This window comes from Peromyscus eremicus, chromosome 13 (assembly GCF_949786415.1).
Source record: "Peromyscus eremicus chromosome 13, PerEre_H2_v1, whole genome shotgun sequence".
Taxonomy (NCBI): Eukaryota; Metazoa; Chordata; class Mammalia; order Rodentia; family Cricetidae; genus Peromyscus; species Peromyscus eremicus.
In genome coordinates this window covers 51,013,904-51,025,942 of record NC_081429.1, presented here as the reverse complement: position 1 = coordinate 51,025,942, position 12,039 = coordinate 51,013,904, and the positions used below count along the sequence as shown (strand labels likewise).

The 12,039-nt window shown below is 49.3% G+C and overlaps 1 protein-coding gene across 2 annotated transcripts in view; it reads left to right on the top strand.

Annotated features, from left to right (window-relative positions):
* Positions 1 to 12,039, top strand: part of Kiaa2012 (KIAA2012 ortholog) — a 115,434-nt gene that overhangs the window by 54,083 nt on the left and 49,312 nt on the right. For both annotated transcript variants that reach the window (XM_059278448.1, XM_059278447.1), the window contains one exon: positions 7,938 to 8,017. In XM_059278448.1, the coding sequence (XP_059134431.1) occupies positions 7,938 to 8,017 (80 nt within the window). The remainder of the gene's footprint in view (positions 1 to 7,937; positions 8,018 to 12,039) is intronic.

The following is a 12,039-nucleotide window of genomic DNA, read 5'->3' as shown; positions in this document are numbered from 1 at the left end:
ATTAGGTGAACATATGGACGCCTAACTCAAGACTGTACTTCCCAGCGCATCTTGTCCCTCGGTCCGGCTAGGTGATCAAGGTGAATGGAAATTTCCCGTGTGACTTCCAAGACATTTCTTTATCCACCCGTCTCTCTTTACCGTTGCACTTGATTGCGATGGGGAATAGTTTCAACCACGTGGAAGAAAAACCATGTTTGGGGTTGGGGATTTAGCTCAGTGGTAGAGCGCTTGCCTAGCAAGCGCAAGGCCCTGGGTTTGATCCTCAGCTCCCAAAAAAGAAAAAGAAAAAGAAAAAAAAGAAAAAAAAAGAAAAAGAAAAACCACATTCTATGGGATGACAAAGCAGTAAGTTATAAAGAGCCAGGTGCCCAGGTAACTCCATCGGAGCAAAGCCACCCTGGTTTACCCACTTACCTCTGGACTCTTATGTGCAAGAGAAGTAAAGGAGTATCTCTGGAAGGCCACCTTGTCACACGCTCGCCTTCTTCCACTGTGACATGCTTTCGGAGTCCGCCTGCTTCGCTTTCCTCACTCACTCCCAGGGCTCTGGACCCAGTACTGGGGCTGCTGTGTAGGGACCTCACAATCCAGGGGCCAAAGAGATTCACAAGCAGCTTCTGGTCTCGGGCAAAGCAGAGCTGTGATGATCGATGATCGAGGCCCAAGCAACCCAACTCAGGGCTGCTAAGGGTGTCATTAGGTCTAGCCTAGGAGACTGGGAAGGGCTTTTACCGAGGGATTCCCGTTGGTACAGACCTTTGAGATCAGTAGGAGTGAGGAAACAGAGAAGTGTGGAAAAACAGGCTGCTGGGGACTGGCATGAACAGAGACAAGCGTAGAGAAGCAGAGAGCGTGTGGCCCAGTATGCATGGACTCAGAACCAGGTCCAAAGACGGTGCTGGGGCTGAAAGGCAGGCCAGGGCCAGACGAAGGCCAGAGGAAGGCCTGTGTGCCAGGCCAGAGCTGAAATGCTCCCTTTTAGACACCAAGGAATCACAGATGTTTGAGGAGGGATGCCTCCTCATGGTGTGTGCCAGCCTTAGTGAGAGGACAGTCGAGAAGAGGTAGAGGACTCCAGCCACCTCTCTGGCAGCGGATGATGACGGACACTCAGCAGGTACAGGAAGTGCAGGCCCCTCAGGGCCACTGCCTGCTAGCGGGGATGAAACCAGAGCAACCAGAGACAAGCCTGTTTGTAGAGTATCCACAAAACTGGCCACAATTACCCTATTCTGTTTTTACCTTCAGTTAAAAAATTACCAATGTGGGGTGGGGTGGGGGGGGGTGCTGTTTGTCTGGTATATTGTAATTAAGACAAAACAACCACTAAGGCCCTGGAGCCCGCATGCGCCACCCCCAACCCCACCCCCCAGCAGCGCCACAGGACCACAGTGCTTCCAGTCACATTCCCACAGGTTTAAGAAAAAGCAGCCAGGTGCGCGCCTGGGGTTTTGCTATAGAGAAATGCTCGGCCTTCCTAGCCGTCAGCTGGGGTAGTAATAAAGCGTCCTAAGGAAAAGCCTGAGAGCAGATTTCTTGGGAGCCAGGAGACAAAGGGAACATGATGGAAAGCGTGTGGAGCCCTCCTCCGCCTTCCCACCCCCACTCACGGGGAGGTTTCTCTTCCAGGACTGATCTAGCCCCCTTTTCCCTTTCAACCACTGGACCGCTCAATTCTAGGAGGGAAAATTAGCATTCATTATGCAATTTATCTCTCTCCTTTTAATCCAGAGTGTCTGTCTCCAAAGTCCCTGCTCAATAATTAATGTTTGTTCTCATTTTCCACTCTCCAGAGCATCCATTCTTGAACTGGAGGGCCGACAATTAACACTAATTATGGCTTTTCCTCCCTCACGGTTGGCTCTCTGGATTCCAGGTTGCTTTCTCAGCCTGGGTTCTGGGCGTGCCTGTGACTGCTTGTGTGTGCACGCAGACACTCTTGGGCACAGGCGCGCACACACACACACACACACACACACACACATACACACACACACACACAAGCCTGCACCACCGCAGCTGTGCAGATCCACGCTGCCCCTTCTTTGGCAAACTCCAGTATACTTAGTGTCAGTACTAGATTAATGGAGCAAGATGAATTTTAAAAGGGCAAGTACTTGTGTTTGGGTGGGTAATTCACCTGGAAGATACATCTTTTCCAGCTTAAATTTTCTAAGCTGCTCTGTGATTTTTTTTCCCCTTCCTTATTACTCCCACCTTTTCTCTTCCTCCCTCTTCCCTTCCCCCTCCCCCCACCTCTGTCCCTGAAGTCTTTCTTGGGTCTGTCCGCCTTATCTCTTCAGCCATAAAAACAGCATTGTTTAAACCCATTTTCAGTTTGGCTAACAAGGACAGCTACAATAACTCTCACCCCGGGTGACTCTATCAGATTGGAAAAATAAATAAAAATAATTAAAAGGTCTGTCTTTGGGGCCAGAACCTCTCTTGTCTGCCCCGGTCCCAACTCATTTGGAAACTGGGGCCTGAGTGGCATCACGCACCTGCGGCTCCCACGGCCCGTGTCCAGCATCAGCTGAGCAGTGCTCCTGCTGATCACAGATTCTCTGCTCACAGTTTCAGCACGGTGGGCCCTGCAGGGCTTCACCTCTAAAAACCTTGGATAAAATCGGCCTTCTCCTCAATGGCTTTGGAATGCTAGACCAGCCTCCTCTCCACAGGCACCCACAGCGTTTCAAAGCCATGCCACTCATGGCCAGGCTTAAATCCAGGCATCCATTGACTTTATATTTTTTCCCCGTTTTTAGGGCAAAGAAACTGGACCTTTTTTTCAAGTTTTTCACACTCTTAGTTAAAATTCTCGATTGTTTTTCTGTCTGTGAAAAACAGAATTTGTCCATTCTAGCCTCCCTCATAAAGAGGAAGGAAGGGCCCAATACCCCTGAAAAGTCAGCTTTCTCTTTAAAACATCACCCCGGCTTCTCAGTATCATTCAGCTCATGAACATGTTATAACACACCTAGACTTCCAGAAATACAAAGACACACACACACACACACACACACACACACACACACACACACACATACAGCAGTCAATAGGAAATGAGATGTACTTAGGATGTCTGAGAAATGTGGAGTCCCCGTGAGTTAGTTATTCCTAGAAAGCCCCACTGGCTGGCATTGAGCAGAAATCTTAGAGAAGTTGGCTTTTCCCAAATGATTGCGCTCAGCTGGCCCAGGAGGGGTCGTCCCCAGGGATGACCTCTGAGTGGTCCAGGTTATACGCTGCACAACTCCCATCACGAGAAGGAGGCGATTGGCCCCCACAGAGGAGCATAATTCAGCCTGCACAGCTGTGGACTAGGAAGCTGTCTCAAACACTCTCTGTGGCCTGTGTCTTCAGTGCAGGACTGAGGGCGATTCCTCCTTCTTCCAAGACTCCTTTCATGTTTCATTCCCCCACAGAGGGTTGCAAACCTTCATACCTCCCCCTCCACCCACAGACATGGCTGCCCCTGTTTCAGACCGGGAAGAGAGAGGTGATTACTACTCGGAGGCTCTTCCCCTAAAAACAATCTTTGATGAAGAGGAGAACGTGTGTGGTCTTCCTCGTTGCTCCTTTGGGGAGGCAGCAATGAGTCCCGAGAGGAACCTGTTGCATTAACACTGGGACTACAATGCGGGGTGTGTGAGGGACTGCTTTTCCCAGGGGTTGCAAAAGTAGGAGAAAAGACACAATCATGTCCCCAGTAATGTGAGTGACGGCAAGATGTGTAAGCAGGAAGCCCAGTGGGAGGCTGGCCCCACCTTCACCCCTTCGCCAGTGGCATCCTCCATGGGGAGTTTCTGTGTCCGTTTACATTTATGTAAAGCTGAGCAGTTCGGCAGCCCTTAAAGAGGAGCCCTGCCTGGAAGATGACGGCGATGATGGAGATAAGGGTGCTGGTGATGATGATGGTCGTAGCCATGGTTACCATGACTGTTACAGTTTCCTGATGTGCTGTCTCCTCTCTTCCGTTCGTTCACTCAGTCTCATGCAGCTCCTCTTCCGGTTCTCAGAAGAGGAGAGCTTGGCTTGGTCCCCTGATTTGCCACTGACCACAAGAAAAAGTTCTGCCAGGCAGTGGTGGCGCACACCTTTAACCCCAGCACTTGGGAGGCAGAGGCAGGCGGATCTCTGTGAGTTCGAGGCCAGCCTGGTCTCCAGAGTGAGATCCAGGACAGCCTCCAAAGCTACACAGAGAAACCCTGTCTCGAAAATTTAAAAAAAAAAAAAAAAAAAAAAAAATGTAAATTTAAAAAAATTAAAAAGTTAGCTTTTCTTTTGTCACAGTAACGAAAAGTTATCACTTTTATTAGCCAGTAATCCACAGTATCACTTCCCATTTCATTTGGGAATCTGTGTGACTGAACTGTGAGAGATTGCTTCAGGATGCTTCCCTTCCCCTGCTTCCTTCACACACTGCCCTGTGGCCTGAGGACATCGCCACAGTTAGTCCCCACAATTCTTCACTTGAAAATTAATGTAAGCACCAACATTGGAGCATGTTCAACAGAGAGAATACGTAAGGTTATTTTACAAGGCACAAGGAAATTGCTCATTCATTAATTCAGCCGACACCAAATGACCATCTGCTAGCAACAAATACCATGCCAGGCACAATAATACCGTTGAGAGGCAGAGCCGGGCCTTAAAGAGGACCACAGATGTAGAATGAGGTCTGAATATAAATTATGAAGGATGGAGGTTGTTGGCTTCGGAAGGACAGAAAAACACCCATAGCAGAGTTCCTATGGCTATGTGTAGGAACTAGTCAAATGGGAGGGGAAAAGACCTCAGTAGAGTTAGGGAGCATAGTAGAATGGGAGAAATATGAGCAACTTGTAATGCCTGGGTGGTAGTATGAGCAACTTGTAATGCCTGGATAGCAGGGTACATGGAGGGGAAGGCAGGTGAGAAATGGGCCATCCAGGGCAGCTGAAGACAGTATCCCAGCATGTGCTCCCAGAGTCTTATGACATCTCTTCACTGGAGGGTCTCTAAAGTCATTGATATTTATTTCCACACAATCGAAATTTAAATTCCATAGTGCAACAGCTAGGTTTCCATTTGAGGCTTGGTAAACTGCCATGAACCTTTGGACTTCTCCATAAAAACAAATATTATGAACTTTCGAAAGAAGTGTATATTCCCCAAACCAAAAGCTAGACCCTAGAGACTGAGCTAGGTCTAAGAAATGTACGTAAATAAAAGGACTGATATCCCAAATTGGAAGAAAAATACTGCTCTCACATTCGCAAGGCATGTCCATATTTAAATTCTGACTGACTCATATTTTCTAGACAGGCTCCTTAGCTGGACCTCCCAGGGGTATGTCTTTAGTCTGGAGGCCTTCTCAGGTCCCTAGCAATTGTTTAATATGTCTATCTCACCCTCCTTCTCAGCCAGGAAGATTTAAAAGGAAAATGTGTAGCGTAAACAAACCTTAAATCTTATCCTAAGAATCTGATAATGGCATCACCAACAGGCCTTCCCAGTCTTGGTCTCTTGCATTCAACAAACAGACTTGAAATTTATTATAACACTCCATAGGTCACAAGCATCTCGAGTCACATCACATAAAATATTTTTAGATATTTTTAAGGAAAGGTCATCAGCACCGCAGTCTCCTTCCTTTTATAGTTAAGTTTACCCTGGGAAGCGTTTCTTTTTTAATAATCTGGAATTTGCATTTGCATTTTCCATTTATGACCAAAACCCACAAAACCTTGAAGGTACCAGGACGGACGCTGGGGCCTTCTCTTCCTGCTTTCTGCTGGGGCCAGCGAGGCTCTGAACAAAGCCGTGAGAAGGCCACAGCACTTGAGGGCTGTGTGGCAGCAGATGTATCTCCTGCCTGACGGTGAAGCTGAAGGGTAGGAAGGAAATTCTACTCCAGCACCCCGGCGATCAAAGGGTACGCTCTTGAGAAATGGTGTGTGGAAAAAGGCCCTGAACAGATTTCAAGAGGCTCCTGCCAGCACCTCCAACAGCTCCTGCCGTGGTAACCGCAGAACATTTGGCCATTTCAGAGCCTGCAGGGCCAATGTTTACCAAGCCCTGACATGCACAGAAGGAGCCAGGTGGCCCACCTGTCCTGATAAGGCAGTTCCTTGGACTTAGGTTTCTATTCTGCTACCAGATGGGTCCCAGCAGAGCTTCCCCCACAACTCTGAAACAGCCAGGGTAGATATAATTGTATTTCACTTTTATTTAAAACAGCAATTTGGGAATTAAACATTGTTAACACAGATTTAAATAGAAGGAAATTGAAAGGCGCAGAACTCCAGGCTAGAATCAGTTGTGCTCTCCACTTTCCAAGGTTTGAGCGTTTGGTGAAGAATGCCATCGTTTAAGGCAGGGAGAAGGGACTGAGGCTAAAATCCCTCTAGGCAGGGTCACCCCTGAATAGCCTGGTTATCTAGTGGGAACGCTATCTCCTCACTAAAAGCCCGCGGCTCGATTAATGGGAGCATTTGAAAATCTGATCAGTCTGGCTGGTGGGCAGCCAGGGAATGTGTTTTTCTGTTTATCTCAATAGTGGCAGACATGTTCGTCCTAGAAAGGCCGTGAGCAGCTTCCAGCAGCCCGGAAGCAGGGCTGAAACACTGTGAGGTCTTTGGTGGTGTACACCAGCTCCTCAAACAGGAAGGAGGCCCCACCCTAGGTTGACAGCCAGTGGCCTGGGTTGCACAAGAGGTGGATCTCCCCATGTTGCTCCAGAAGGAAGTTTTACCACCCCCATTAGCTTTATCTCACAGGAATGCAGCTGGGGTCTGAGCCCCTCCTCGACAGTACAGACCTCAGTAAATTACCAAGGTCTTGACCCAAGAGATGAGAAGTCCTAAGTGATTTTTCAGTCTCCTATCTAAAGATGTGTTTACATTTCTTGAACTCTGGCTGACTGACTCATTCCCCTGCTGTTGCAAGAACTCCCCTTATGCGTTAGGATTTATACATTTCTTTTCTGAAAGGCCCAGGGTTTTTTCCAAGTCACTGTGACGTGAACCTCATCGCAACACAAGGCAGCTGGGTGGCTCTGTCCTGGGGATGGATCCCGGCCAGGCAGCTGGGATGTGGCAAGCCCAAGTGAAGCCAATGGGGGGTGGGGTGGGGTGGGGTGGAAGGAAGGCACAGGACGCAGCGCAGGGCACCTGGGCCCTGGTTCCTGGCCGAGCTCTCTTAAGGTGTAGGCTTGAACCCACACAAGCCCATTCCCTGAGAAAGTTTCCCCCATCGGATTTAAGCAGCTGGGCGGAGGTGGTGCACGCCTTTAATCCCAGCACTCGGGAGACAGAGCCAGGTGTATCTCTGTGAGTTCAAGGCCAGCCTGGGCTACAGAGAGAGATCCAGGACAGGCACAAAGCTACACAGAGAAACCCTGTCTCAAAAAGAAAAAGAAAAAGGAGATTACAAGCTAATGCCACTTTGGCTCATGTGGAGTGTGCCCTCATGCCCACAGCCACACTGGCTTTTGCCTCTCTTCCTGCACTGGCTCACTCTCCTGCTACCCTCCACATTGAGGGGCAGGAGAAAATCTCTGCTCTTCCTGAAAGCTTTCAGAAGCTTTTCCCATTTCAGCCCAGTGCGATCATACAAAATTTATATTCAACAGCATCAGCAGTTTCTTTTACATCAATATTTCCTTTTTAATTTCAGCTTTTATCTGAATTCCAATAGCACAAAGTGTCTACTTTTGTTCTTTTAAAGACCAATGAAAAGAAGAAAATCAAAATCTGAATATAAAGCTTAGCCCCACTCAACAAGGTGTTTAGACATGTCTACAGAGACTATGGGTTATACTCGGTACTGTCATACGCCTGTGCTTATAATCTCCAAATGCACATGAGCTAAGCATGTACGGATATGGTTCGTAGGAAAGTTCATGAGACCCGGAGCTGACCCTTGACCCCCTTTTCTCTCTTTCACCGCAGCAAACACTGAATCCAGAACCAATCCTCACCGAGATCCTTATGCAGCCTCCTCACCTTTGACTCAAGCAACAGAGACTCAGGTATCACCTCTGAATGAGCACAGCCCTGGAGTCGAGACTTGTCGGGGGTTCTTGTCCTAACTTGCTGGGTGACCCTGAGTGAGACTCTTATCTCTTGGGGCTCATTTGTCTCATCAGTAAAATGAGCAAGGTAAACTGTTACATCACCGGGTTCCTTTACTCTCGAGCTTGGGAACTGGAGTCTATTGTGTGGTTCTTTGTATGTATGGAGAGACAAAGCAGACCTTTCCCAGACTTCTGCAAAGTCAGAAAGGGAACACGAACGCAACCCACAGAAGGTTCACATTTTCCTCCCAAGCAGGGAGAGAAAATGGCGATTACGTCTGTTGTTGTTGTTGTTGTTGTTTTTAAAGCATCGAGGATAGGATCTGGGGAGATCTCCGTCGGTAAAGAGATCTCCGTCGGTAAAGCGCCTGCCGTGCGAGCATGAGGCTCTGAGTTCAGATCCCCAGGCCCCACGTAAAGAGCCCGGCAGGTCAGTGGCTACATCTGTAATTGCAGTGCCGTGGGAGATGAGGAGGAGACCGCAGATCCCTGGAGCTCACTGGGCAGCCCGCCTAGCTGAATGATGAGCTCCAGGTTCAGTGAGAGACCCTTTCCACAAATAACACAGAGAACGATAAAGGAGACCCCTGGCCTCCATACACATGCAAACACCTCCATATACACACACACACACACACACACACACACACACACACACAGCCATGCACACACACCCATACATATACACACCCAAACACACACATACACTCATACACACACCCATGTACACACATATACACATACCCATGCGCACACACACACACCCATGAATACATACACACACACACACACACACACACACACACACACACACACACACGTGCTCGCGCAAAAAGAAGGCGCCGATTTGGATGGCTTAGGAATATCTAATGAGTCAAGGAAATGTGTGCAGAAATAGCAATAAGTAGGCCTCCATCGGAAGCTCTGAGGGTAATGCTCTCTTCAGCGTCTCTCAAGAGAAAGAATTCCTAGAGCTGAACTCAGGGACTGGGAGACCTGAGGCAGACCTGGCTGTCACTGCTCCAGGGGACTCAGGCCTCTCCTACAGCCTGAGGGGCAGGCTCTCCATTCCTCTCTTATCTTCAACTTCCTGAGCGGCCACCGGCTTTTCCTCTCTTCCCAGGCACTTGGTAACAGTCAGGGCAGGAGTGAGTCTGTTTGCAAGCGTGTTTGAGCTGAGCTCTCACGGTTAGAAACGCCAGGCTTGAGTCAGGCCTCCACTGAAGTAAAGCACAGCTGGGCCACCTCTCTGCTACTGAGGAACCACAGAAAAAAACGTGTGTGTGTGTGTGTGTGTGTGTGTGTGTGTGTGTGTGTGTGTGTGTGTTTAATGCCTCCATTGAAGACACTCTTCACAGGGGATCTGAAGACCTTAAGTAATAACAGTTGCAATAATAGAGTTGTGACTAAGAAAATACCATATATTTCGGCAATCCCACAGCTCCAAGGCCGTGCAAACACCTCCAGTACTCCAGCATGGTCCCAGGTCAGGCGGCCCTGTGGCTGTCCTGGAGGAGGCTGCTATCACCTGCAAAGAGTGGCCCAGCCATGTCTAATTAACAACTAGACCAAATTACGGAACTGTGCAGTCAGACCGAACATAGACTTCGGGTCTTAAGCTCCAGCCCTGGCTCATCTGCAAGGTTTGGCAAGTTCACCAACTCTTGAGATTGTCCTGGGCCTGCTTTGCAAAACGGAGGAGGGGCTACAGGGCCTTGGAGGGACCTGGAGAGAAGCTCTCCAGCTACAGTTGGCTTCTGAAGTATGTGGTTTGTTGGTGTCACCCTAGACCTCCTTCCTTAAGAAGGAGCCCCGGAAGAGAAGCCATGAAGAAAAGTCTAGGGAGCCCCACCAGCCCCTAAGCCAAGAAAAATGGGGTGAATGGTACAGAGGGGCTTCCTCCAGCCTCTCTCTCTCTCTCTCTCTCTCTCTCTCTCTCTCTCTCTCTCTCTCTCTCTCTCTCTCTCTCTCTCACACACACACACACACACACACACACACACACACCCCACCCGGACTTCTTGAGGCCAGCAGCCCTTTATTAGGTTAATCATTGTGTCGGATTTTAACTACTTCCTCAACCCACTCCACATAAATGACTAATTTCATGTTTACTATAAAGCATCTGGGAAGGATTTAGAAACCAATTTCTACCCAGCAGAGTTCAGTGTCCTACCTTGATGGGTCACGGGCCCAAGCCGTGGCTTCCCTGCCTCTACCAGGGCCTTTCTTGCCCTGAAGCACAAAGTTGGCTGGCAAGAGCAGCGGCCGTGGCAGAGATAGAGTCCTTCTTCCTTCTCCTCCTCCCTCCATCCATACCATAAGATCACACACACAATACATATTGTCCAAGTCCCCTGGGTCTGGAGGCTGCCTCGGGCGCCCCCTCCCGGCAGCATTGAAAACCTCCGCTCTGAGTCTCCCTAGGGCCAGGGCGGAAAGGGTGAGAGAAATCCTGCCTCCATGTACCATCTCCAGGGCTAGGGCCAGGGCAGAAAGGGCGAGCAGAAGCCTGCCTCCATGTACCATCTCCAGGGCTAGGGCCACGGCAGAAAGGGCGAGCAGAAGCCTGCCTCCATGTACCATCTCCAGGGAGAGGTGCCTGCCTCCCTGTACCATCATCTCCAGGGAGAGGTGCCTGCCTCCCTGTACCATCATCTCCAGGGAGAGGTGCCTGCCTCCCTGTACCATCATCTCCAGGGAGAGGCCCCAAGGCGCCCCTTCCTCACCTAGCCTGAGGTCCAGGGCCGCAGCACGAAGTGCATCGGTTCAGTGAGCGCCTCAGCTGCCATCAGCAACTTCCTCGGAGTCAGAGGAGGGGGTTAAGTCAGAGAAAAACTACAAGGGGAGTGTGAAGATAAAAAGAGCGATGAAAAAAGAGAGAGGAGACGCGCAGACGTGTTTCAACTCCAAGCTTCCATTTCCCCTTTCAAATGAACGGCCTCCCCACTGTGAGCAGAATCAAGTATTTATGAAGGCATTTTTTGCATATTAATAGCTGCATGGGGATGGGGCCTGTGCCAGCTCTTCAGTCCTAAAGGTATGGTGCCCTTTTTTAATACAGGTCTTCCCAGCGCCTCACAGAATTTGGTTTTCTCCTTCAGATTTATTTCCCCTTCTGCCTGGTGGCTCCTCCTGAGGCCCTACAACTGATTAAGAGAAATTAGTTCCTGGGTTGTCTCCTGAGACCCGGTACTGCTCATCCCTCCGTGGGTCGCTGACATCAATTGCTGGAGTGCCTTTCCTTTCCCCGGGGCCTCTGCGGAGAGGCTTGAGGTTGGGTGAGGTGACCGGCACCTAAAAAGAATGTTAAAATTGTAAATTAAAGTTCCAGAAGGAGGTGTTCATACATCTGTGTAGTGAGAGGAGAAAAGTAAAACTAAAAAGAAAAAAAAAAATTCCATCATTTCATTAACGTTGATAGATAGTGCTGTCTATCCTCGCTGAGGGTTGCATTTCATTTTTAAAAGGAAAACATTGAGAGTTAGAAACATGTGCAAAAGACATAATTCATATAAAAATAATAGTAGCAGGCAAGTATGTGGGCTATAACCTAGTGGTAGTGTTTGCCTACCAGGGGCAAGACCCTGGGTCTGATCCCGAACCCCCTCGCCCCACACACAGGCACACAGGTGGCGGGGTAGGAGATGGAGTTCCGCTGATTGAGGGCTAGCCTAGAACGCACATAGCCCTGTGTTTGATCCTGGGACCACATAAAACCAGGCATAGGAACACATCCCTTCAATACCAGTGCTTGGGAGCGAGACAGAAGGTTCAGAAAGTCAAGATCATCCAGGACATAGCGAGTCTCAGCCAGGCTGACACATGTGACTTTCCTAGAATCTGTGATTTCACACGAGGCAATAGTGAGGTTGGAGCAGCCACTTGGCGAGGAGGGGCCAGCCTGGGCAATGCCGGCCACACCCCTGGCTTCCACTCACTAGATCCACTATTGTGACAGTCAAAACGTTTCCATA